Source organism: Fundulus heteroclitus, unplaced genomic scaffold (genome assembly GCF_011125445.2).
Source record: "Fundulus heteroclitus isolate FHET01 unplaced genomic scaffold, MU-UCD_Fhet_4.1 scaffold_78, whole genome shotgun sequence".
Lineage (NCBI taxonomy): Eukaryota > Metazoa > Chordata > Actinopteri > Cyprinodontiformes > Fundulidae > Fundulus > Fundulus heteroclitus.
This window is the reverse complement of record NW_023397230.1, coordinates 1,226,963-1,252,681: the sequence shown is the minus strand read 5'-3', so window position 1 is coordinate 1,252,681 and position 25,719 is coordinate 1,226,963. Positions and strand designations below refer to the sequence as shown.

The following is a 25,719-nucleotide window of genomic DNA, read 5'->3' as shown; positions in this document are numbered from 1 at the left end:
AGATACTCCAAGGTATGAAACATCAACTTAAATGTTTAGTGGAATCTTTAATTGAGACCTATTAAAAACTAAGTCATAAATCAAATGTTTTTTTTTAACATATACATTTTATGTATGCCAGAGATAGGGTACACTCGACATGTCGATGCTCCATCACCATTGTTTGATTTTCTCACTTTGGGGAAGTCCAAGGAACTCAGTGACAATGTAGGATGAATTGTACATTTATAAAAATTAGAATAGTCTCTTGGATCCATTACTACAAAAAAAAAAAAAAAAACCCTACACGATCCAAGCTTATCTGTTCAAACAACTGTATGCAAATGCATGTTACACAATTTTGCCAAGTTTTGGAAGAAGATACGGTCTCCCTCAAATGCCAGGGAAATAGTTAGGATGCTTAAGAACAGTCTTGGAATCACAATGTTTTCATGCTGGAACAACAGCATCACTGTCCATTACATAAGTGAGTTTTACATCAGAATGGGCTGGAGAGGGGTGAACGAGAAAAAGGCCCTTGACATTAATAATTTGCTGTTACCTATATGGAATTGCCAAACGCCTTCTGAAAAACAAAAACAAAATGTTTTATGGTTAGACAAGGATAGATTAGGCTATTTGGCCAGTATAGCTTTATGTCGAGCATCGCCTAGAGAACAGGTAGATTTATGTTTTTAACTATATTAAACAAATGGTAAAAAGTACAATAAAAAGAATTGAACAAAATACCCAAATATTTAGAGTAAATACTTAACAGTGATGTTTTTGGACTGTGTGAGGAAGCCAGATAACCTACACATGCACGGAAGAATATACAAACTCCATGCAATAAACTCCCCAGGTCGAACTCAGGACCTTCTTACTAAAAGGCAAATAGTGCTACCATCTGTGCCCCTGTCCAGCCCCTTAAGCCAGGCATATTTAATGAATTAAATTAATAAAGCAAATGGAACATATTAATAATTTTTTTTCTCTTCAAGATACAGAGTTATCTGGTTAATGAAACATGCAATTGTACTTACTGCAACAAGGTAAATTTGGATAAAATTTGAAGCCTAGCAAGTTGCTAGAAATTTCCCACCTCAGCACTGCAACATCCGAGGTAATTTGAACGCATCATATCAAACCCACACATACGGTGCGTTCCTTTTTGCTTTGGAGGTCGGAACTCACGAGTCGCAGATTACGTCGTCTCTGCTATTTTGCGTCCCGGTTTCCCTCCGTCGGACAGTAGGAAAACATGGAGACTCCACTCGCAATGCTGTTAGAACAATAACAATGACAATAACAGCTGTACCAGGCGGTATTTTGTGCAGAAAAACAGAGCTGAAACATCCCGTCTGATGAACACACAAAGGTAGCACCTGCGGCTGACTAAATCTTACATAAATAATAGAGGGCTGCTGCAAACAGTCAAAGTATGAGGTTTCAATCAATGTTGCTGTGAGTATCAGCCATCATGAAAGCCGACGTCGAGTTCCATCCTGACGCACCGACTTTTCGACACATCTAGAGGCCGTTCCAGTTAATATATCCGACTCGGAGAGCGTGAATCCCGACTACCGGGAACAAATGGAACGCACTATCATTACGTTTAGTCACGAATCTTCTAAATAAGAGCACGTCTTGCAATTTGCGACAGAAAAAATATATGTAAGCAAAATCTCACACGTAAGCTGACTGAACTTTATACTATGTTCATTATTTACGTCTCCCTTTATCAGAAAATATAGATTAAATACATTTTACTTGGGGAGGCTTTTATTTTGACAGTATCACCCGGAAGTTGTTACTGTGCCGTCAAGGCTTGTGGTATTTTAAATGTAGCGACTGGTGCTACATCGACGGCGTCCAGATGGGCCTGGTGCAGTTGTCTGAAGCAGATAATTTAAACAACAAAAGTTAAACACGAGACGTTGGTTTTTTGGAAATGACGCGTTGTAGCTAACGGCTCTAACGACCGCGGCCGACTGATGTAGACTCCGAGGATAACAACGAGCTGGAGACGCGCTGAAGGTGAGGAGGGTATGCTGTTGCCCTGTCAGGCAACGTCATGCCGTTTCCCGTGATTCTTGCACATCACAAGAGCCATGTTACAAATGTGTCAAGGTGTTTCCCCTTATTTTTTCATTGAGTGACTACGGGGTTTTTAGTGGGGTTACGATGTGGGCAGTTCACTGACAACAGGTTCAAGGTGTTGCGTTCAGGTCACAGGGAGCAGAGGTAAAAAAGGAAGGTGGAGGATTTTTAAGTTGGTGTCAGCAGTCCAGAGCAACGGGGAGTTGCAGGTCCAAGAAGGCTGGAGGAAATGTGATAAAAGTATCAGCGAGAATGAAAGGAAAAGTGTAGAAGACAGTGATGAGACCGGTGTGGGGACAACAACAACAACAGGGGAGGAGGATGCTGTGGCTGGAACTGCCAGGCTGGAGGCCGAGATGCAGACAAGAGGAGCTTTATGGGTGGAGTTAAAGAGGCAAGGTGAGTTTATACATATAGGACGTTTCAGTAAGAGGACAATTCCAAGTGCTGTACGTGAACTGAACATGAGAAAACAAGAAAACATACAGAGGAAAGCACATAGCAGGGGAACAGTAGCAGCAGGCCAAGATATAAGACGAACAAACCGATACAAACCTCGACGTTAACATTCACAGGCGACTCTAAACAATTGGGTTTTTAAGCTTGAGTTAAAGGAACTCGGGGTTTCAGCACCTTTGCAGTCGTCTGGGACATGAAGAGGACATGAAGGTAGTTGGTTTGAGAGAAGAGGATGCAGAAGACGGGGTTGGATGGAGCGAGATGACTCGCTGTGGCGAAAAGCCGACAGAAGGCGACTCTAGATGTCAGGCAGATTTGGGGGAGAAAGCCAGTTCTCTTGTACCAGTCTTTCTCTGTCTGTTCTGCTACTTTCTGCCAAATTTCAGCCTGCTGTTTGTTTTTCTTTGACACTTAAAACTCACCTGAAAGTCAGGTGCCATTGTTGAGCAAGCTCTGCACTGGTGGCGATGAACATCTTTTATAGTGCCCTCCTTCGTAGGATACGCTCCTGGTGTTTGCTGGATAGAGTCCTAAAGTATGTCCCTAACCTTTATCTAACTTTTATTAATTCTCTAATAGAGCATCTAAGTACACGATGCGTTTGTAGGCTTCCTAGATTTTTATCCTTTGAAATAATAGGGGGATGGGGGATCCGATTTTAATCGTTTTGTGGTATGGTTCAAGTTTTTATTCTAAGAATACTTCTCGCAAGGAACCAGTCACTCTCAGCAATAATGTAAAAACTCTGAATTGCCATCATGGCTTCCATCTCATGTAAATTCACGGAGCAAATAAAGATGTGCGCTGTTGGGTCTCATTGTGCAGGTGACATCATGGCCGATGACCCCCAGAGAAACTTCCGCTCTGCGTATTATGAAAAAGTGGGCTTCAGAGGAGTGGAGGAGAAGAAGTCGCTGGAAATACTCCTCAAGGACAATCCACTGGGTAGGAAACACCTTTCAACAACATCCACGGCAAAAAACAAAAACACAGACCATAAAACCACCATGCAAGATGGGAGTGGCAGTGGTATTTGTGCTTAGCCTCATTGTAATGTAACATAAGACTAATCCACAACTAGCATTACTTCTCTGTGGTATTCTGTTAGAATAATTCTCTTGTAAAACGTAATTTTAACTCTGCAATAAAAACGTAACATTGGCCAAAAAGGAGGCAATAGTTTTAAATCTAACAGAAAATTAAGATATTACAAGATCAACCTCATCACGCATCAAAGCATGTCTGTAACCTGTCAGTGGGATTTTTACTGAACTGTAAACAAATTCAATTCAATTCAATTTTATTTATATAGCGCCAAATCATGAAACATGTCATCTCAAGGCACTTTACAAAGTCAAGTTCAATCATATTATACAGATTGGGTCAGATTATACAGATTGGTCAAAAATGTCCTATATAAGGAAACCAGTTGATTGCATCAAAGTCCCGACAAGCAGCATTCACTCCTGGGGAAGCGTAGAGCCACAGGGAGAGTCGTCTGCATTGTACATGGCTTTGCTGCAATCCCTCATACTGAGCAAGCATGCAATTTGCATGCTTGCTCAAATTGCATTGAAGGGTATGCTGTACGTTGATGCGCTTACAGAATAAAGTGTGAAATTCACTTTTTAATGAACTTTAAAAAATGAAAATTTTCAATATGTTTCCTGCCAATCGGAGCAGATCAAGGAAAAAAACGGGCAGATTTTGACCACAACCCGAATGATTTATTCCGATTGCTAAATCTGTGACAAGATGAAAACACTGGAGAGTAAAAAGAAAAAAAAAAAATCATCAATCACCCATGTAGAATGAAACGTATATTTATTATTCACAAATTCAGTGACGTATTTATGTGCCTGATTCCAAAACCCTGGCTCGGACAATTTATTTATTTATTTACTTCAGACACACAAGTATATAATAACGACAATATATGTCCATTTAACATAAATGAAAACAGTCTGAAAAAGGGTGTATTGGCAGAAGCAATAAGCTTATAATGCCCACCCTGCAAAGCAAATTTACATTGGACTAGAAAGCAAAAGAAAAAAAAAAAAAAAAGATAAAAAGATGGCTACCGTTTATAATACATACCAACGTATGATTTTAGGAATAGTATTATTCTACAATAATAACATATTGCGAGAAAAAAAAAAAAAAGGTAACGCACCATATTACAACTATTGTAAACAGAGAGTAAATGCTAATTGCAATATAAAAATCAACCAAGCCATAAGATCCATGAGCTGATTGAAAGTAGAGATGCACCGATCCGATACCTGGATTGGATATCAGACCCGATATTGTCCAGTTAGCTGGATCGGATGAATGACACCGATCCAGCATTCTGATCCTGTCATTTAATATTTTTTTTTTATTAATATCATACACAGCAATACAGTAACAGCAATCTAGTCACTTTGATTCCATGTTTGCAACGCCGGTTATGTCATCACACACAGCAGCTAGTGATGAGCAAACACAGAGCATCATGTAGCACCTGAACCGAGCCAACTCTGCTATTTGGAGACATTTTAGACTTGATAGTCTGACTGCAATATCTGCTACGAAAAAAAAATTGCGAGCAGTGGTGATAAAGTTGGTAAATTCAACACCACAAAAAAGCACCACGCTAAAGAGCACATGGACCTTTTTTTTAATCAATGTTTATGTCAAGCCTGATGCCTTCGGTCACATGGCAAGGTATAGGGTTCATTCAAGCTAAAGTAGTATCGCTATCGGGTATAGGCTGATAATCTCGGCCCAGATATCATATCGGATTGGAAAAAACTGGATCGGTGCATCTCCAATTTAAACGCTGGTTAAATTTGGTGCAGATTCACTTTGCTGGCATGCATTCAGCTGCTAATGGTACCTTCTAGATCCTGCAGTGTTTTACGCTTCCTTTGAGCTGCAGCTTAATTTAAAGCTAACAGTGTAAATGCTCCTTGAATGAATGGATAAAACAGGATTTTCTATTAGGGAACCCTCTGTAGCACTAATGGAAATAATATAGAATGATGATGCATTTTGTGTCCGTCAGCAGTGATTAACTCACCAAAGCAACTGACCGGCTTTACTCCCCTACAGATCTAGAGAAACTGAGCACCTTCAGTCAGAGGTTCCCGCTCCCCTCCATGTATAGGATCCATGTCTGGAAGGTGCTGCTGGGTACGAAACCACACACGCATTCACCCTAACACCTTTCTAAGAATGATCACTCATTAAATGGAAAAAAATGAAATAAACAGAAAACATTTTAAACACGCAGCAACTAATCTCAAACAAAACAAAAAGGTGTCCATTTTTTTTTATTATGAAAGAGCCACTCCATGTTTACCATGTTTGGCTGCGGTCTGCTGCTTTGAGTGATCCTACAAGCTAGATTTGTCTCATGACTGCAGTTCCTGTTCTTGTCTTCCTGAATTTATAGTTACGCGGAGGTATTAAAAGCGGCTAGCTTCTTACCTTCCGTAAAGAGCAGCAGTTTGGTGAGGTTCCGTCCATCCAGTGCTCCCACTCTCTGATTGCCACTGTTCCTGCAGGTATCCTCCCTCCCCACAGTGACTCTCACTCCTTGGTTGGAGGCTACAGGAGGGAGCAGTACCAGGACATTGTGGAGGCTCTGGAGGTGATGAGGTACATCAACCCATCTACACCTGCCACCCACGTCTATCTGCGCATGTTCCAGCTGGAGAGCCAGGTGCTCCCGCGATGCTCTGAAACGTTGCCGCCGGTAAGAGGAAGCATAACTGATAAATCTTGCACCTGGAATACTTCTACCCGATATGTTTAGGTGATAGTTTGAGCATTGTGTATTGTAAGTGTAAGGGACCAGACAAACGAGGGCAAAAGGTGTTCCAAAAATTGGAAAAACTTCAATTAATAATGTCAAAAATGGTTAACAAAAGGGTCAAACTTCAACACAAAATAACTCAAATAATAAGTAACATGGATTTAGGCCCAACTCAACTGAGGTCAACTAAACAATAACAAAACGCAAAGAAAACTGACCTCTAGATAAAGAACAACGGATGCTTAAATAGAGACCAAATGAGGGAGGCACAACATAACAGAGGAACAACAAGCCAAAAATATAAACACGAAAACCAGCAAACAAACAAAATCATCTTTAAGTATAAGAGAATATTAAAATAAAATAGCTAAGGTCAACTCCAACTTTTAGGGGTAGTGGTATGTTCCTGGCTTCCCCCTCCAGCAGATTTGTGTTTGCTGAACCTAAAAAAAAAAGAACAAGTGTAAGTAAACCATTTAGACAGGTATTAAAGTGTGCACCCATTATAATATATATTTTAAACAAAATAACAAGCTTAATTTATGTATCGTGTAATCTGGAACCAATAAATGTAAACTATGAAAAACTATACTAACACTTGGTGGTGCTGGTAGAAGCATCGGCCACAGTAAGAATGTCCTCTGGAGAGGATTCCTTGAATCTCGGTTGTGTTCTAGTTTTCACGCAATTAAAGCTGCCCGCTCGCATGCTTGGAGCTTTCTTTATTACCTGCATGTTGAGTTATTCCCTGCTGAAGGCACTTATTTCAAAGATTTATTTCTCAAAGCCATCAAGACAGCATTAAGCGACTAATTAGATCCATTTGGGCCTGTAGCTGTAAAAGGAAAGCCCACGTAATTGGATTTGTCATGGGAGTGGGGTTTAATACTCCACAGGTGATCACTCCGGATTTTATACCAGTAAGCCAGAATGTGGTTGAAACACTAAGTATAATCACAAGTCAGTGGCAGCTGTCCAAATGACTTTGACAAGTAGTTATAGTTAAAACCAATGATTTAAATACACTTCATAAGATGAATAACCATATTTTCCTCACTGTTTGACATTTCTTGTCGGTAAGGGTGACCAGAATAATTTTTATTGGCTATCTGGATGAGAACTGTGAACCTCCTCAGGCCTGAGTCATCCTTTTCCAGATGCCTGAAGTTGCCGCGTTCTTCTATTCAAACACTTACATGCAGGTATAAACATCTGTGAATGTCCAGCTATAATGCCTTTTTAGGATGGAGATAGGCTCCGCATCTCAGAGGGGAACATGGTTTGGTGCAAAGTGCATGCATCAACCCCAGAATAAAAGCAAAACACCCTTTGAAGATGGTGGCCGGGGCTGGCGAGAGAGTGACTATGCAGTAAAACGAGTCCTGTACCGACATGTGCTGAAAAGCCACTCAGCGAGGAAGACGCAACTACTTTAAAATCAACATAAAATGCAAGGTTACAGTTTGCAAATGCATTCAGGGGGCAAAGACTGATGAAACCAAATTTAAAGTGTTTGTCCAAAAAGGATCAGTGTTAGAGTTGGAGGAAAAACAGGCAATCTTGCAGAGTCATGTTGTTGGGAGGTTTTGCTGCAGGAGAGACTTCACAAAATAGACAGCATCATGAGGTAAAAACATTATGGTGATGTTGGACATGGTACAAGACAGAATCAAACATCTCCAGCTTTTTTATGGGACTAAGAGAGAATTAGCTGATACAATAGGGACACTTTTAAACGTGGATTTTAAATGTATGGAGAGATCTAAAACTCATTTTTATTTTTATGCCTTCAATTCTACTTTAGCAAACAGGTTTAAGAGCTTTTATAATATTGACTCTAGTTTTATCTGATGCATTTTGTAACAGTGAGGACACAATGAGTGAGAGTACATAGTGTTTTTATCTGAGCTTCTCTCTTCATCAACTGGGTCTCCCCAGGGTTGTGTCCTCTCCCTCTTTTTATTTGTCTTAAACACCATTATGACGACCAGACGTCTTTACACTGGGCACCATTACCAAGTTTGGAGATGATTCTGTCATTGTGTCGATTTTAAAGTTGTGAGGACCTGGAATATGGTCAAACTAGTGCAAAGCTTCCCTTTTAGACATAAATGTGCATAAGATGAATGAAATGTGTATTGGTTTTAGTGAAAACATCACCTCCATCATTCCAGTAGTGCCAAAGAAACCTTGTAGACAGAGTCGAAGAGTAAATACTAAGGAAATGTGTGCAAACTCCTGAATTTGTCATGAAATAATACAAGTAATGTAATATTATCTAGATAAATTCTCTCAAATTATTCTGGCAGTAAGCAGATAGAAATAATTTCGGTAATACTGATGTTAAACAGGAAGAGCTTGGCCTGAGTGGATGTCTAACAGAGAAGGGAAATGTTAAACATGGTTTTAATTGTATAAATTGCAAAGTAAAGCCTGTAAAGAAAGATAATTGTATGAATAGTAAATTCCAACTAGGGGAGGGGATATTTCTGCTTCTCTAAAGGTTTGTTTTAAGTGTTTCTGCCTTTTTTATTTTGAGGACGACGAGAATGAAGACTTCCTGGCCATCGGCAGAGCCATGGAGGAGATTGTAGACGATCCCGTCGACTGCTATTGGCTGATCAAGTGTTTCATCAATCAGTTCCACGCCAAGTTTGGAGACTCACTTCCTCACCTTGTAAGTGTTATTAGCCGATCAAAGAAATGCTAAAAAAAAAAAAAAAAAAAGTTTTAAAGCTGTGTCAAAATTAGAAATATCTCTCTGAAACATGACTTTGGTTGTTTTTTAAAAATGAATCATGATCCACTGATTATTTCTGAGATGCGTTAAAATAAAGCCCGGCCGCAGATGGCAGATTTTTATTTAAAGGAGTCTTTGAATTTTATCAACATGCTGGTAGTAATATTGTTCACTTTTTTTTTTTTTTACCATTTGATTACAAATTACAAGGAGGGTTTGATTTCTGTAGCGTCGGTATTAAGTTTTCCTTTTATCTTTCGGCGGCGTTCTCTTGCAGCCAAAGAGCCTGGAGCATTATCTGAGTCAGGAGGAACCTCGGCTGCTCAACCATCTGAGGAGCATCGGCGCGCTGCCTCAGCTGCCTTACAGCCTGTGGTTCAAGCGCTGCTTCGCCGGCTGCCTGCCTGAATCCAGCCTGCAGAGGTCAGTTTACACACGAGTGCTGCAGAAATGAGACGGTGCAGGAATCTACCAGCATGGTTTAGACAAAACGATCAAAGTGGTCTAGTTGCAAACCAAGAAACGTCCGGAAATGGGAATATTCAGGAATATTCAAGAACCAGATATCAGTCCAATTATTTATTTATTTATTTTTTACCAGTTTAGGGAAAAAAAAGATGTTTATGCTTAAAGTTATCTAGCATCTAGTGGTCCGCTAAATGAATTACAAACGACTGTTAAGCTTTTAATAGCAACTACAGGAGTGTCATAAATGTGACAAAATAAACCTCACTGTTACATTGAATTTACTTACCCGCTGTCCAGCAGAAAGCCTGCAAACCTCCGCATCCGTATTGAAACCTCAGTCCCTCATGAATTATCTCCACCTGGTAATAATAGCTACGCCGACATAGCCTATAAACTTCTTTTTCTTTGCTTGGTTAATTTCTTTTTTGTACTCCTCCTCCACTGACAACACGGTGCAGCGCCACCTATGTATTTATAAAACTACTCATTCTAAGCTATGAGAACGCCTTCCTTTTTGATGCGATTGTTGGTAGACTTTGGCAGAATACGTATTTATGAAAGCATTAGTTGATTTTTGCTAATAAAAAGCCAAGTTAATCACTGTCCCTTTAAAGATACCCAGAATAGTCGCTTGTGTTGGACGTTTTTGCCTGCTATTATTTCTGAGATCTTTTAAATGTTTTTTTTTTTGTTTAAGGGTGTGGGACAAAGTGATCAGTGGCTCCTGTAAGATCCTGGTTTTTGTTGCCCTTGAGATCTTGCTCAGTTATAAGATCATGTTGATGGGCAACACCAGGCCAGAGGGTGTGGTTAAGTTCCTGTGTGACGTGAGTACAACAATCTTCTATACTTTGCTGCCGATAATCTGTGAAGCAGAATATGTGGATAGACTAGTTTGACAGGAAGAAAATATGATCAGAGGGGGAAAAAAATCAGCTGGTTTAGAAGAATTTATATTCAGTTTATAAGGACTACATATATCACAATTTAGCTACTGAATGTTGTCAAAACTATTGATAAAAATAGACAAGCACTAAATGCCTAAATCAGACCTTTTAAATTGTGTAAATTTACACAGTTCAGGCAATAAGTTGCTATACTTGTTTTACTGTTCTTTTTATTTTCCAGTAAACACATTGACTTATGATTGTGTATGAAATGTGCTACAGAAATAAACTTACCTTGCCTCTAAGTAAGATCCAATCTGTCTGTTGTAGATACCTCAGGAAAACACAGACGCCATCGTCACCAAAGCCATCGATTTGTGGCAAAAATACTGCGGCAACCCGAATCATGCCGTGTAGCTGTGAGGAGCCAGAGAACAGCAGCTGGAGGCGAGATGCTCTACCGGATCCACCAGGAATCCTACCTCCTCTTACCAAGAGACTGAAGGATTATATGCACTCTGGGAGGATTTCTGCTGGACTCAATTTAAAAAAAAAAACTCATCAGGGGCCTTTTTTTGATAAGGATATCAGAACCCGATTCGGAGAACGGGGCCAACTTTGGCGGGAAGGACCGTGAAGTTGGGACGAAGGCCGCAAACGGCGGCCAGACACGACACTCGGGATGCGGATTTCTTACTCGTACAAATCACAAAAGACACACGAACTTACGATTTTTTTTAATAAGTTTCCTTTTGTTTAAAAAATGCCATACATCATCGAAGACTCACAATAAATTAGTATCAACATGCAGTTCTCCATTTACAAAAAGGAACATTTGAAAATCCTTTCATTTTATATACATCCTCTTTAAAGTCTGAGAATATTTTCCTCTCACAACAGTTTCAAAACATAAGAGGCAGCAGGAATACCGACTCTCGCACTTGTACTCACACACACACAGTTAAATAAATCCTCAATAATACAGTCAGAAGTACAAATTTGTGGATTCAGTTTGAGCTGTAAGGTGGCAGGTTTCCTGGGTTTTGTTCTCTAAAAAGGCCGGTCCCAGCCAGTTAAACGTGTGGCAGAGTTCAGGGACTCTTTACTGTGTCAATATCTAATATTCAATTTTAAAATGTCATTTGGCAACTCAAAATGATTTGTAAACAACACTGTAGGCACAGTGACACAGCAGATGACTGAACTCTGTGATGTGTTAAAAAAAAAAAAAAAAATCAGATATCTGGGATTACTTTTGGTTTTCAATTCTGATTTCAGTTTGGCTCAAGTTTCAGGATTGAGTGAACAAAAAAAATTAAAAACAAAAACAAAATCCCTGTTTTCTTCCACAAACTTGTCACGGATCTCCAAACATCAGAAATGTGGCTAAATAAAATACTTCCTTCTTTTCATCATAAAAAATGACAGTTAAAAGCTTTTGAATATCAAGAAGTCATTAAAATTCCCGCTGAGGGAAAACAACAGTTTTGAGTTTGTTTGTGTTTTTTGCCCCCACACTCTCCTATCTGAAAGTTTTTGCCCCCCCCCGTCTCCTGACTCAAATGGGTTGATGCCGATCAGCAGGTAACGGTATAAAAACATGGCTGGAGTGGAACTGTGCTGATTACGGCCGATGAAACCTGCAAGAGGAAATGTAAACATGGTTTAGAGAGGGGGAAAAAACACATTGCTGCTTTATTATGTTGCATTAACAGTGTGTAAATTATGTTTTTTCATCTGTAACTACTAGTTTTCCTGTTATCTCGTTCTTAATTCTAAGACAAAGAGTTGAAATGTTCCCCTGAGAAATAGGATTCCCTTATACTTGGCTTGCATGTAAATAGTTGAGAAGTCTCTGGTTTTAGCCAGAGTTCAAGACGCCATAATGTTAAATACCATAGACACTTTTCCACACTGAAGGAGTTGCTTGTAAATAAAGCAACGCTGTTTTTGTATAAATTGCCTTAATATACAGTTTCAGGTCCATCGTGTGAATCCAGAGGGACAAATTTCCTCCAATGATGCTATCATCATGGGACTTTTTTTTTTTTAACAGAGCAGTGATGCATGATTTTTTTTTTCTTTTCTTTGTGCATTCCTTTCTTGGCGTTTCATGGATATCATATAGGGACCTGTGCCACCCCACACCCCAAGCCCACCTGTCGGATTAGGGACGCTGTGAACGCACCCCCACTGGGCGAACTGACAGACCCCCTAATGGTAGCCAGAGCAGGCCCCGCCTCAGTGGCGGCTGCAGCAGCATCCCCGCCTCAACCCCACCGTGCCAGACACCTTGAGACTTTTCCAACGCGCCTTTTCAGCCTCTCTCAATAGTTCTTTCATCAGAAATCCTAGCGGGAAGTTTGACCGCTCCTTGAAGTTCACAAAGCAAATCCACCAGATGTAAAGATTTAGTTTGTTCAAGTACAACTTCCGGCCAAGGCATAGGTTTATGTTCCTCCTAAAGACTGACCCATGTTTTAATAGCAATGTGTTTAGATCAAAGTTAATTAAAAAACATGAACTAGCTGCAGTCCTGGCTTGACTCCAGTCTTCCTGTTCCTTACAGGATCTAATTTAAAATGTTGGGTTTTAAGGTTTTTCTAAGGCTCCTGCCCATATATTAATATACATCTATGAGAACAGTCGGGTTAAATAACTAAGTGTCCAAAAATTTGTTTGCACCTGGTCAATGTATGCAGGTTGAAAGTAATTATTTTTTTTAGATTAACAATGTAAAAATATTTTTTAAAACTGCTCAACAATAAACTTAAAATATTTTTATGAAATAAACTACTGAAGCATAAGATATCCTTAAATGTTTTTGTTATTAAATGGAAAGCATAAAAAGATTCCATGCATCAACCACCTGCTCTACGATTATTAAACTGCTGTCGTAGGTTGGCTAGAACCACCCTGGTGGTCCCTAATGGCCCGCGGGCCGCACGTTGGACAACTGCGTGTTAGACATTTCTGGAGTCCAAACAGAAATCCAGGTGTGGTGCAATGCAAAAAAACAAAAACAAAAAAAACCCCAACATAAAAACTGATGGAATAATTGGATAAACCAATAATATGGATATGGCGCTTCTCATAGTCTAGAGCCACTTTTAAAGACAGCTCTGCTGTGTGGCTTACAACTCAATAGAGCTTAAGATCTTTATTAATACTTTTTTTTTTAACTATACATTTTCCATTTTTTGCTGCATATATTTTATCCAAAGTTCTAAGATATTTTTTTTTGTATCACAACTAAAAATCCACAGTTCAAGAAAACAAAGTATTAAAACTTTAGAAAACTATTCCTTTTAGCAACCCCCCCAAAGAAAAAAGACATTGGCTTTTTAAAGGGGCAGCCTACTTTGTTGGGGAATATTTCAACCAAAGTCACTTGTTATCAACTGTTAAATTTGAAAGAAGGAAATCAAAATCGAGAAGTAGCAGAAGGAAAGAGTTTTTTTATTTTTTTATCTCCATCACAGAAATGAAACGGGACGCCGTTAAGGCCCCAAGTCAGCAATCTTTGTTGACCGTGGGCTCAGAATACTCGGTTTACTTCTGGGAACGGGTCCCGAAGCAAATATCCAGTTGAAATTATAGCAGCATTCCTCTCAAACTGCCTAAAATTCCTGCGGCCTGATCTGCATTTTTGGGTTAGCAGAGGCGTCTGTGTACTGGCAAATCCTGCCGCTCCTCTCCCACAGCAGAACATAATTTAGCTTTCGGCGTGTCTGGGTAGGACATTCCAGTTGGGAAGATGATTGAAACGTTTAATGCTTGGCTGCCTTTAATTATGGTTTCCCAATCGAGCCCAGAGTCAGCAGCTAGAGGCTGACGAGGTGAAACGCGAACTGATAAAAGCCGAGCGTGGCAACAGCGGCCGCGCGTTGGAACCGTTTCATTTGTTTCACAAACCTGGTCAGATGGCGGCTCGACTCGTGCACCTCCATCTCTGTGCTTTTAAACTCATTAAGCTCTTTTCTGATGGCAGCCTGAGGAAAAGACAAAAGTAATAAATGCAGTACAATCAATACAGGTTTAATTAAACAGTGCTGCAAAGTATTGGTACCCTTACAGATCGGCTCTGGTTGGATTTTTTTTGTAACGAATGTTTCAGATCAAACTAATAAATGGATGTAACCTGAGTAAATACAAAAAGCAGCTTAGTTCAAAGGCTTGATTTATTTCATAATGAGGGAATAAAGTATCCAAACCAACCTGTGTGAAGAGTCTGTGTGAAGAAGTAATTGTTTCCTTTTTTAATTGCAAATCAATTGTGATTAACCACAGGGTTTTTTACTGAGTTCAATTTCCCCCAAGCCTGATTTTACTGCCTGACCTGTAGGATCAAGAAATTATTTAAAACAGAACCAGTGTGACATCAGTAAATAGGCAAAAACATATAAAAAAAGCAATGCATCAAAACCCCAATCTAAAGAGATTCAAGAACAGATGAGAAAAGGTCAGGCATGCATCAGTCTGGAAAGGTAACAAATGTTACAATTTCTACGGCTTTGGGAGCACAACTGACCACAGAAAACATAGAACAGGGATGAACCTCCTTAAGAACTGCTGGTCTACCAAAGTTTATTTACTCGGGCACTGACTCATCCAGGAGGTGAAGAGCGAACCATCAGTTTGTGAGATTGAGATCAGGAGCACTTGGTTTATGCGACGGACAAGTTAACCAGCATGTCCACTTCTGAATGGCTCACAGAAACCAAAATTAAAGTTACGAAGTGACCTAGTCAAAGTCTAGAGGTTGTCTAGCATGAATTTAAACAGGCTGTTCATGTTCCAGTTCCCTCTGATGTGTTACAATGACCAGCTCTGCAAAGAAGATGGGGGGCGGAATACCTACGCAACAATGTAAAACAATACAAGATTTTTGCAAACACTAAATAGCGGGTTTTGCCGACCAAGTTTGGGAAACCAATTACTTCTAATTCATAAGGCACCAGGTGGTTATGGGTAGCGGTTTCACCTAATGAATGAAATCGTTTTAGAAAAACTGCTTTTTGCATTTACTCAGATGATCTTTGTCCGTTATCTAAATGACTTTAATTTGAAGTGTTACAAAAAAAAAAAAAAAAAAAGCAAACAGAAGATTTTTGGAACGGGATAAATCCTTCAGTTCTGTTTTGAGTTTCTGCTTCAAACGGACCTTATCGGCTGCCGTCAGCCGGGTCCATGGCTTGTCTGCTCTCCTGTCGTAGTCCTGAGCCTCAGCGACTTCCACGTAGTCGCTGAATCGGATGAGGATCTTGGCCTCCCTCAGCTCCTCAACTGTGGGCCTGTTGCTGAGCTGGAAGATGGGAGAAAAGACAAACGCTGAAATACCCTGCAGCAGAAATGAAGCTCCACCACTGCGCCCTCATTTCAACAGTGAAAGCCATCCTCTAAAAACTTCAATCTTCTCCTGTTTCTTGTTTTAGCATGAGAAACGGGAGAAGATTGAAAGAATTTATCTATTTAAAAAAAACAAACAAACAAAAAAAAAAAAAAACAGGGTTCCTGCACTACCTGGAAAAGTCTACATTTGAATTCCAGTATTTTCCAGATCAGGAAAGAACATTTCATAACTAAATGATCACAAAAATACATACATTTGTTTTTCAGCTTCTTTAAAATGACTTTTCTTCAAAAAAACAGTTACCAGTTACCATAATCAAAATTTGCACATATATCTACTTTGTTTTGTATTTTTCCTCCACATATAAAATTAACAGGTAATTCTTTATAGTAATATGTTTTTCATCAGTTTATTTAACCTTTTATGAACACATCCATCAATTCCTCCTAACATCCATCCATCCAACCAGTTATGCCATCAATCTGTCTAACCATCCATCCATCCTGAACTAAAGTTTAAATCGCCTCAAGCTAAATTTTGTTCCAGCTGTAACAAAATAAAAGGCCAGAAAAGAAAATACAACCTCTTTTTAGAAAAATTGTACTTAATTGTTGAATGAATAAAATGCTGAGTAGTACCTAACTTAGTTTTTTATTTATTTATTTTTATTATATTTGGCCTGGTCACGGAGAACAACTGGTGAATCCTGTCGGTTTTCTGACGTGAAATCAGAAAGCAGCCAAGTTGGGTTTGATGTTATTTCTTGAGCCAACTTCCATCTTCAGCCATGAGCACTTGTTCTTGGTTCACTTTCTAAAAGGACCTCATATTTTTCTCTGCTGCACTTCACCTTTGAAGAATATCTGCTTGAAGCAAAGATTATTGTGCTTGAATTACTCTTTTTTTTTTTGGCAGTTTAGCTCTACATCTCAGTTATTTTGCCCTCCATTTCATCTGAATAACTGTAATACAGTTTGACAACCATGGATCCAAAAGATTTTACTTTATCCAGCCTAAAATGAAAGCTGCTAGACAACAGGTTAGAGGTGAGTGCGGCTTTTATTATAAATATATTAAAACAAACAGCCGTCAAAAGTCTCTTTAAAGAGGGAGATAATACCTTAAGGTCCTTTAAAATCCTAAAATCATTTTTGTTATGGTTTCGTTCATGCACAGCATCATCTCGTTACTGAAAAGTGCTTTATAAATAAACTTGCTTAATGCATCTGTCAATAAAAGCAAAAATTGTCAGCTTCTCATGTAATGCTGTAAGGATATTTATTATTCACTGCTTTTTTCTACTTCAGACATGTTAATCTTTTAAAACTACTTCAGCCTGAAATATTTATAGCAAATAATAAACATCTTTTTATCCATTTTTTTCAGCCCAGTAACAAGTTACAAAAATATCCACTTCCTAAAATATTAACTAAGAAAGTATTAAGCAATAAAATATTAAATATTGATATCTGTGCAACTTTAAACATTGAAAACTTTGAAAACTACTTCAGCCAGAGAGATAAATCAATCGATTGATCATTTAACTTTTTTACATTTGAAATTGCTTAAATTGAATATATCTTAGTAGGTTTGCAGATTAATTTAAAGATTTTTATGTCTTTCTTACCTTTTTGGATAAATGTCTCTTGATCTCCCTTTTCTCCTCCTGCTCCTCCAGATCATTTCGAGCTGAAAGTAACAGCAGATCGACAGCCATCACTCACTAGCAACAAATATCCATTCACTGTAACGGCACAAAACTTACGTTTGAGAATGTTTCTTTGTTCCAGCTCTTCTGCCGTCGGCCTCTGACTCAACCGCCTGAAAAGGAAGAAAATAAGATCTACACATTAATCGTGTGCGCATGCTGGCATACAGTAAAACATCATAGGAGGTTTCAAGCAAAGATTGTTTTGCACCATTTGATCTATGGTACATGGAGGAGGAGCAAAACCAGAATAGATATTAAATCATTAATAAATCACTTCATCGTGTGTGTTTTTTTTAACCAAATCTAAGAATATTTACATTCCAGCAGAAGTTGTTAAAGTGGTTATTCTAGTGTTTAAGTAACAGGATGTAGGATCAGGTCTATGGAAAAAAAAGACAAATCAGTTTGCTTTTTTAACTCTATGCTAAATTTATAATGTTTTCATGATGTTACAGTCTGGATAATAAATGTATAGAAAATGTAAGCAGAGAACAAACACATTGGTAGCATATTACACCGTTAACTTAAAGCTTGCAACATTAGTACTTTTAGACATAATGGCATCTACTCCAATAGCGCAAGAGAATCAAATAGATCCTAAAATGTTTTTAGGTACCAAAAAAAGTGCTATCTAGCAGTTTTATAATTACAGATAATTGTAACACTATAGATACAGGTAATTTTACAACATTGCATTTGAAGATGCACTACAGGTACCAATTTATATCAGCAGGTGGCAGAGTTCTGCCATCCATCCATCTGAACCTTCCTGCACAAAACAGTGCTAGAGTTATTTTAGTGTTTAACTAACAAAGTGTAGGATCAGGTCTATGTAAAAAAAAAAAAAAGAAAAAAAAAAAAAAGACAAATCCTATGTTTCAGTTGTTTTTTTTTTTAACTCTATGCTAAATTTATGTTTTCATGACGTTACAGTCTGGATAATAAATGTATAGAAAATGTACCACACTTAGTGGCACCTATAGTGGTTTGCAAGAATATTCCAACACTTTGAACACACCATCCCCTCTGGGAAGCAAGGTGTTGGCAGCATCATGCTTTGGGGTATGCTTCTCTTTAGGATACGGAAGCTGTTCACAGTTAATGAGAAGATGCACAGAGCTAATACAGACATACAAATGTAACATTGTAGAAAACCAAGGATCATTTGTCTTCCACTTCACAATAACACTACTTGGTTTTTTTTTCTCCATACATTTTCTAATTTTGTGTAACTGAGAAACACAATTTGATTGCCGCAGTGATTTTTGCTAGCCAGTACGTGTTAAAATACATTGACTGTTTTTTTTTTTTTTAATTAAGATGTAAATAAGATGATAACTGAATTACAAGGGGTCTTATCTTTGAAATAATAATTTAAAAAAATAATCTATTGCGAGACCTGTCATTTCCTACAAGAAACTTCTTGGAAGAATGAAAATAACTTTACATTTAAATCTGCCAGGGTGACAATAATCTTAGGCTCAAGAGTATGTTAAGTCTTGTTGTGGAGAAGAAGAAGTAACATAAGAGAACATTGTCTGATTTAACTTTTTTTTTTTTTTATTAGGATTGAAAGGAAATTCCTTTAATGTAATGCAAAAAAACAGATACGGTACTTGTAGATGAATATACATTGATGGAAAAAAAAAAGATTTTGGAATGAGGTGAAAGCAGAAAGGAATCAACTCTGATCTTGTTACCCAGAAAGGAAAAAAAAAAAGATAGATTTTTAGCAATATACTTGCAGGTATCTTTATTTTTCCCGTTTAGTAAAGGAGGGATGCATCATTAGGAATGGTTGCAACCTCCAACTGGACCACTAGATGTCAGTAAACCACACTGAACCCCACCTCCGACATTCACTCTCTATGTTGACTATCCAACTCTTCTCCTTTGATAGCGCATCTCTTTCAGTAAAGAGCGTCTGAGTGAAAAATGGCTCTTGCTGAGTCTGATCCTCACCTGGTGAGTTTGGTGGCGGTTTGTTGCCGGAATTCCAGACGCTCCTGGTCCGACTGCATCGGCAGGATGTTCTTCTCTTGCAGCTCCCTCTGTGACGGACGGTTACTGAGCTTGATGGCCAGAGAGTCTTTTCGTAAAACCTTCATGGCCAGCGTGCCTTGAAGAGAAATGAAGCTTAGGCGTCATTTCAGGTGTGCAGATTCATACAAGGCTTTTATATTCTTTTTTTTTTTTTGCTCCATTTTTAACATTACCGGGAGACAGGAAAACCTACAGTTTACTTTGCCTGCCTGGGTAATCACCATGCAAAAATGCATGTCTTTATATATATATTACTTTACTTTTGAAAAGCCCAACTTTCCTGTGAAATTTTAAATGCAAATATATTAATAATCAATCCGTTTTGATTTCTAAATTAAGGTGTGCGCTATGAAGGATCAGCATTTAATTTAATCAGAGAGTGAAAAGAAAGCAGCTTACTTGTAAGCAGTGTATCATCGTCTTCCTCATCATCCTCTTCTTCGTCATCATCTTCTTCCTCCTCCTCCTCTTCTTCTTCTTCTTCATCCTCCTCCTCCTCCTCTTCTTCCTCGTCCCTGTACATGCCAGGCAGCTCCTCGTAGTCCGCCTCATTCGGGAGATTTTCTTTATCATCGTCGCAGTCGATCATCATGGTGGGGACAGCGTGCATCATGGAACTGCGGTAAAAGTGAAAGGGTCAGAGGTCAGCGTGCAGTGGAGTAGATTAATGCTCTAAAAATAATGAGAGAACAGCTCAGCTACAGGCAAAGATCAGACTGAAGTTTCTTCAGCAGATCTAACAGAAAGAGCAACAGAACATCCAACTCTTTCAGTTTAAGTAGGAACAAGAGCTGCAACAGTTTTGAATTAGAAGGGGACAAAAAAAAAGACATTTGGATAAAAGTGCAAGATCAGCATTAATATATTTCTGAGGCATAAAATCTATCAAACCGATGAAACCGAAATGGATATGATGAACAGATTACATACACTAAGACAGTTCGGTTCCATTTCTTTTCCGATCACCACTCGGTTCTCACCTCTCAAACCTCTGCATGGTGAGGGCGAGCGTCTTGTTGAGTTCCTCTATGATCCGGCTGGGCGGGTGCATGGCTACCGGCAGGGCCCCGTACTGCAGCGAGTGTCCGCCCAGCGCGGCGTGGCTGGGTTGAGCCGGGCACTTCTGGAAGGCGAGCGGAGAGGGCTCCAAGCTCCCCGCGGGAACCGCTATCAGGAGCTTCTTCGGAGGTAGAGGAGGAGACAGCTTGGTCGACATGCACGGCAGCTTCACGGGGGTGCCGTCTGCAAGAGAGAGAGGGAGAGATAGGGGAGGAAGTGTTGGAAAGAGAAACATGGAGGCAGACTTGCTCGCCAGCGTGCACGGAGACGAGCTGACCTGTGATGTGATTGGGAAGTCGGCCGAAAGGTTTGGGCGGAAGAGCAGGCGGCTGTTTGTGCAACGTCGGAGGCCTTGAGAGGGGAGATTCTGACCCGTCCGCGGGAAACGCCGCGGAGGACTTTGCGGCCGGAGTCGGGCTGGAGTTGTGGGCCAGGTCCTGTTGACCCGTGCCCTCACTTTGCATCTGAATCTCCAGACTGCCGGCTGTGAACGGGAACAACGAGGAGTCAGAGTGCGGAAGGTTGGACATAAACAAAGTGGTTAAGAAGAGCCGAGGTTTTGATTCCTACCTACAGCGGCCGTCGCTCCTTCCATCAGTTCAGGACCTTCGGGTTCAGATGGGATTGCGCCGAGCACGGGGGTGCGACCGTTCTCCATCTTCACCTCCTCCCTAAGACCCGGAGAGGATGTTCCATCTACAGAGAAGGCGATACCATAAAAGGTGCAAGAAAAATGCAACTGACAAATTAGTAAGGAAAAGCGTGAAGAGGCCTACTTTTTATTTGCTTAATTATTTTTTATGCATTGAAATGAGGTCACTTTTAAACCTTATGAACTATTATTTGTTAATATAAAAATAAAATAAAGTTCATTCAAAATTTAAAGGAAAAATTTGTACAAAGGAAATCAAAAAAACTGTTTCAACTCTAAGCAAACCCCCTTTTTCGCAGCTGTTTTTTTAACATTTTTATCCTAACAAAAGATGATGGGATAAATGTTTGTTGTCCAAATATTTCTAAACAAACCCATTAATCAACTGATCTTTAGCAAGTGTAAATTGCTTTATGAAGGCTGCAAACTTGGCCCTTTACTGACCTGAAGCAGCTACTAGGATTGAACATTTGTAACGATCAAGCACAGCGGTGGTAGGAGTGATTCTTGAGTCGAATGTGAATGTAAATCTCTGATTGCTGAAGGCTGAGTAGCAGTGTAGACTCACTGAATGCCACAATTGATTCTGTATTCATCTAATTTGTCAACCTGGTTAAGGTTCAGTAGGTATATCTCTCCTGACACATAAGCACTCATGAAATAGATGTATTTATTCTGTATAGTTGGTTTTTAGAAGGCTTTATTTCTTCCCAACCTTTCCCCATCCCTAATATTTATATAAGGTAGTGTGGTCAGACTGATTTAGAAAAAAAAACAAAAAACAAAAACTAATTACTTCATATAAAACATATTTTAAAAGAAAACCAAGAGAGCAAAGTGTCAACGGAGGAACCTCAAAAACATTTTCTATTCTTACCTTTCTCATAAACCTCCTTTAAGAACCCTTTCTTGATCAGCTCCTCTCTGCTTTGGCGAGTAGACATCTTCCTCTCCAGCACTAAGGGGGGAAAACAGCCAAAAAGAATAAAACTAAATGATGCTACTGGTCAATGTAGCAGCTTTCATCGCCCTGACCAGCCCGTCGTGACAACCTGATGTTTCAATTAACGTAACTTATTTCATTAACGCAGGCATAATCTGCAGCAGACGTCAGACAAGGACTGTGCAGCGTTACACAAAATAAATGCAATGGATTCGAAACTGCAAGTAATTCGGCTTTCGATTCAGTTTATTTATAATGCGGGAACTTCTAAAAAAAAAAAGAAAAAAAAAAGTAATTTTAATTGAATCATATGGTCAGATTCCAAGTCAAGTACATACATTCCAATTGATCCTAATCAAACATGTAATCAAGTTCAGTCTGATATTTAAGCCGGCAGATTGCAGCATTAACTTGGATGAGCGCGCAGGGACAGTGGACAGTCGCGTGCTCTGTGTCATTAACTTTGCAGCAATCCCTCATACTACGCATGCATGTAGCGACAGTAGGGAGGAAAACTCCCCTTTAACAGGAAGAAACCTCCAGCAGAACCAGGTTCAGTGAGACCGGCCATCTGCCACGACTGACTGGGGGTTTGAGACGACAGAGCAGAGACACACAAAGAGCATAGAAGCACTGATCCGTCACTACTTTCTACGTGAAAGAAAAGAAATAAGGTAATGGCAGTACTAGCTCCTTTAGTGGCTTCATCTAGGAGAGAAACACAGCAAAGCAGATATGCTCTGAGGCAGTTTTTAAGTCTAGAGGATGAAATTGCGTTAAACGATTGTGATTGCAATGGAAGTCCTGAGCCTGTTCCCGCGGTCGATCTGAAAAGGGAAGCTTCCAGGAGGGAAACTAGAACAAAAACAACCGAAAGTGAAACAAGACCTGAGCAGCACCTGCATTACTGTGACAAAGCACTGATCTGTATGTTTAACTTAGCGTCCATCCAACCATTCATCCTTACAAAGACACAAACATTCATGCCCTCTGCTCAAGGACAGGAAGTATGTCTGTCAAATCCTCAGTTATTATAACTGGACGTTCGTTCAGTTCTTTCTGAAAACGTTTCGACACCTATCAAGGAGTTTTTGTCAGTCCTGGTGGCTTTTACTTGAGCAACCTGTAGTTGGTGCTCTGCTGTTTTTAAACAACATGGAGTCTAAGTCAGATGCAATGACCCTCCCGGCCGTCACTGTACTGGGTCGTTAGAAGCTATTGCTTGCTGTGAGTACTTGGTCACCTGGATCATGAGACTGCTGATGTAATCTCTTTGGAATGTGTTGGAGGATAGAGCTGGAGTTAGAAGCTCAATCCTCCCCCTTTGTTTAGTGATGGCTTTTCTCTTTTGACCAAGATGGCTTCTTTCATCCCTCTTTCAAACCATCTGTTCTCCCTGTCCCAGATCTGGACAGATCTTACTATGTTATATCACAACTGGATAGTCTGCATAAGCAGGGACACAGTTCTAAGCCTTCTCCAGGCCCACAACATACATTCAGACTTGGAAAAACTCCCATGATCCCTCAGCAACTTTGCAAAGCCAAACATCTTCTGTTCCATCTGCACAGTGAAAGTGGCCACAATGCTTCTACTTAACAGAAAACTGTAAAACTAGTCTCCTTTTGGCTGCCTTCTTTCCAAACACCCTAGAGTAAACTTTCCCAGAAAGGTGACGTCTTAATAGCTGGCAAACACTCTCTGGGTCCCTTTTTTTCGAAAACTGGGAAAATCACCCCAGTCTGCTACTCCACAATTGGTGCCTCAACTAGGGCAGCCTGATACCAGAAAACCTTGCAACTGTATTAAAACTGGTAAATGTTGTGATTTTCATTTTTACCCCCCTTTCTCATCTGTGCTTCAAACGCAGGTGACATGCAGCATTTTGTCCGATTTAATATGTGTCCTGTGAGAGAATCTTCTGCCGTGATGCTCCATCCAACTGGCTAAACATTACAATTGTATGAAAAAAAGCTAGTTAATTTCACTTGGAATATATTAGCCAGCAATTACTGCACTTCAAAAACTCCTTTATCATATCAATATTCATATTAGACACACTGATACTGAGATAATGATATTTATGAGAAATATTCTGCAGCCTTAGTCAGCATATCAAAAAACGTTGACATCTCCTGAAGCTCAGTCCCAGTCAACCTATTGAACTACCTCATCATCCATCTTTGCCACGGTGATGGAGTCTCTCCACCTGCTGCTGCACCTGTCTGCAGACTCTGTGTCCTCAATGGAGTACTTACTAGTGACCAGAAAAAGTAGATTCTTAAAGTGGTATGTGACCTTTGATCAGCCAGTCTGCTTTTATTTGATCCTCTGCTCACAAAATAATGTGTGTGCCAAACCCTTCACTGCTAAAAGTAAGTAAAATGTTCTTGAAATGAGCGTATTTGTCCTCGATTTGAACAGGTAAATAAGATTTGATCCCTAAAAAAAGATAATTGGGTATACTGCACTTGAAATAAGATGATGGAGATGAGTTGTTCCTACTTTAAGTGCAATAATCCTATTACACTGGCAGTTCATTTAAACTGGCCTGCTCAAATCAAGGACCAATACGCTCATTTTAAGAAAAAATATACCTATGCTTAGTTCCCTTTTTTCAGTGTTGAGCTTACATTAAATAAATGGTGAATTCCTGCGTTACTCTACACTTTACACCTGCTATGATTCAGATAGGGAAATGTAGTTTTTAATAAAAGCCATTTTATGTCTCAACGGAACTTGTTCCAGTTCCAAATACAGACTAAATTTTCAGAAAAGAAGTGGTGAGTCCTCGAAAATGTGACACAAACTTGCAACATGTATAATATATTGTCAATAAACTATTACATTAAATAGACATTATCTTTTAGTTTCAGTGCCATACTCAAAGAGGTTCGAGGGGAGATTTATTCAGATGCTTAGTTCTTCTCATGAAGTGATTTTTCCACAATTCCAGATATATACACACACACACATATCAGGCTGTGCTGTTATTGAATACTGCAACAATTGAATGCACCTGAAAGTCTTGAATCCAGATAAAGCACATGGTGAACACAACATGCAGTGAGTGACCCGTCTGTATACATATGCGGTTAATTAGATGCACAATCTGTGTTTAAAAGCAGAGGAGCAGGTAGAAAATAAATAAAATAGAGCTGATCTGCGGCGACAGCTGGGGGACCAGCTTGACTGCAGGAAGCCTCTCTGCAGCAGGTCTGTGTCTCTCGCTGAGAACAGGATGTAAACTGATCCATCCAGCTGAGAAGCAGCAACAGTGGCTGTTCCTGAGTATAAATTATTTTTTCGTTGGTTCCCCCTGGGGTGGATTATTGTAGCAGAGATGAAACATCTCCTAACATGTAAGCCTCCTGTGTTCGGAGGAAACCCAAATATAAGAACATGCAACTTTTACAAACTGCAAAGTAAAGTGCTGGAGGAGTGGTTATATGGGTTTGGTGTTTCCACACATTCCTTATGTTACTGTTTACGCATTATAGCATTTCATTGTCCACTTTAAGTGTGA

The 25,719-nt window shown here is 39.5% G+C and overlaps 2 protein-coding genes across 4 annotated transcripts in view; one reads left to right on the top strand and one right to left on the bottom strand.

The window, feature by feature from the left end:
* The first annotated feature begins 1,683 nt into the window (after window positions 1-1,683).
* Window positions 1,684-11,134, top strand: tbc1d7 (TBC1 domain family, member 7). 2 transcript variants are annotated; one of them, XM_012872163.3, is made up of 8 exons: window positions 1,684-2,016; window positions 3,364-3,483; window positions 5,632-5,712; window positions 6,087-6,277; window positions 8,877-9,014; window positions 9,355-9,500; window positions 10,243-10,372; window positions 10,763-11,134. In XM_012872163.3, exons 2-8 carry the CDS (start codon window positions 3,372-3,374, stop codon window positions 10,847-10,849), a joined length of 885 nt encoding a protein of 294 aa, XP_012727617.1. In that variant the 5' UTR covers window positions 1,684-2,016; window positions 3,364-3,371; the 3' UTR covers window positions 10,850-11,134. The 2 variants fall into 2 exon arrangements, with proteins under 2 accessions (XP_012727617.1, XP_021176979.1); XM_021321304.2 differs by lacking the exon at window positions 1,684-2,016 and adding an exon at window positions 2,040-2,478.
* Window positions 11,135-11,163: 29 nt separating this feature from the next.
* The window catches only part of phactr1 (phosphatase and actin regulator 1), a 43,788-nt gene continuing 29,232 nt past the window's right edge, over window positions 11,164-25,719 (bottom strand). For both annotated transcript variants that reach the window (XM_012872160.3, XM_012872159.3), the window contains exons 3-13: window positions 22,128-22,208; window positions 21,169-21,294; window positions 20,876-21,082; window positions 20,520-20,781; window positions 19,939-20,156; window positions 19,459-19,615; window positions 17,551-17,606; window positions 17,413-17,474; window positions 15,597-15,737; window positions 14,348-14,424; window positions 11,164-12,072 (exon numbers count right to left, since the gene is read on the bottom strand). In XM_012872160.3, coding sequence (XP_012727614.2) covers window positions 12,057-12,072; window positions 14,348-14,424; window positions 15,597-15,737; window positions 17,413-17,474; window positions 17,551-17,606; window positions 19,459-19,615; window positions 19,939-20,156; window positions 20,520-20,781; window positions 20,876-21,082; window positions 21,169-21,294; window positions 22,128-22,208 — 1,403 coding nt within the window. In that variant the 3' untranslated portion in view covers window positions 11,164-12,056. The remainder of the gene's footprint in view (window positions 12,073-14,347; window positions 14,425-15,596; window positions 15,738-17,412; window positions 17,475-17,550; window positions 17,607-19,458; window positions 19,616-19,938; window positions 20,157-20,519; window positions 20,782-20,875; window positions 21,083-21,168; window positions 21,295-22,127; window positions 22,209-25,719) is intronic.

Excerpts from the sequence above, each read along its gene's own strand:
- tbc1d7 (XM_021321304.2), top strand. The coding sequence starts at position 2,436 with ATGCAGACAAGAGGAGCTTTATGGGTGGAGTTAAAGAGGCAAG. Across the intron at positions 5,713-6,086 it reads TGTCTGGAAGGTGCTGCTGG|GTATCCTCCCTCCCCACAGT; the intron begins GTACGAAACCAC and ends CTGTTCCTGCAG. Across the intron at positions 9,501-10,242 it reads CCTGAATCCAGCCTGCAGAG|GGTGTGGGACAAAGTGATCA; the intron begins GTCAGTTTACAC and ends TTTTTGTTTAAG.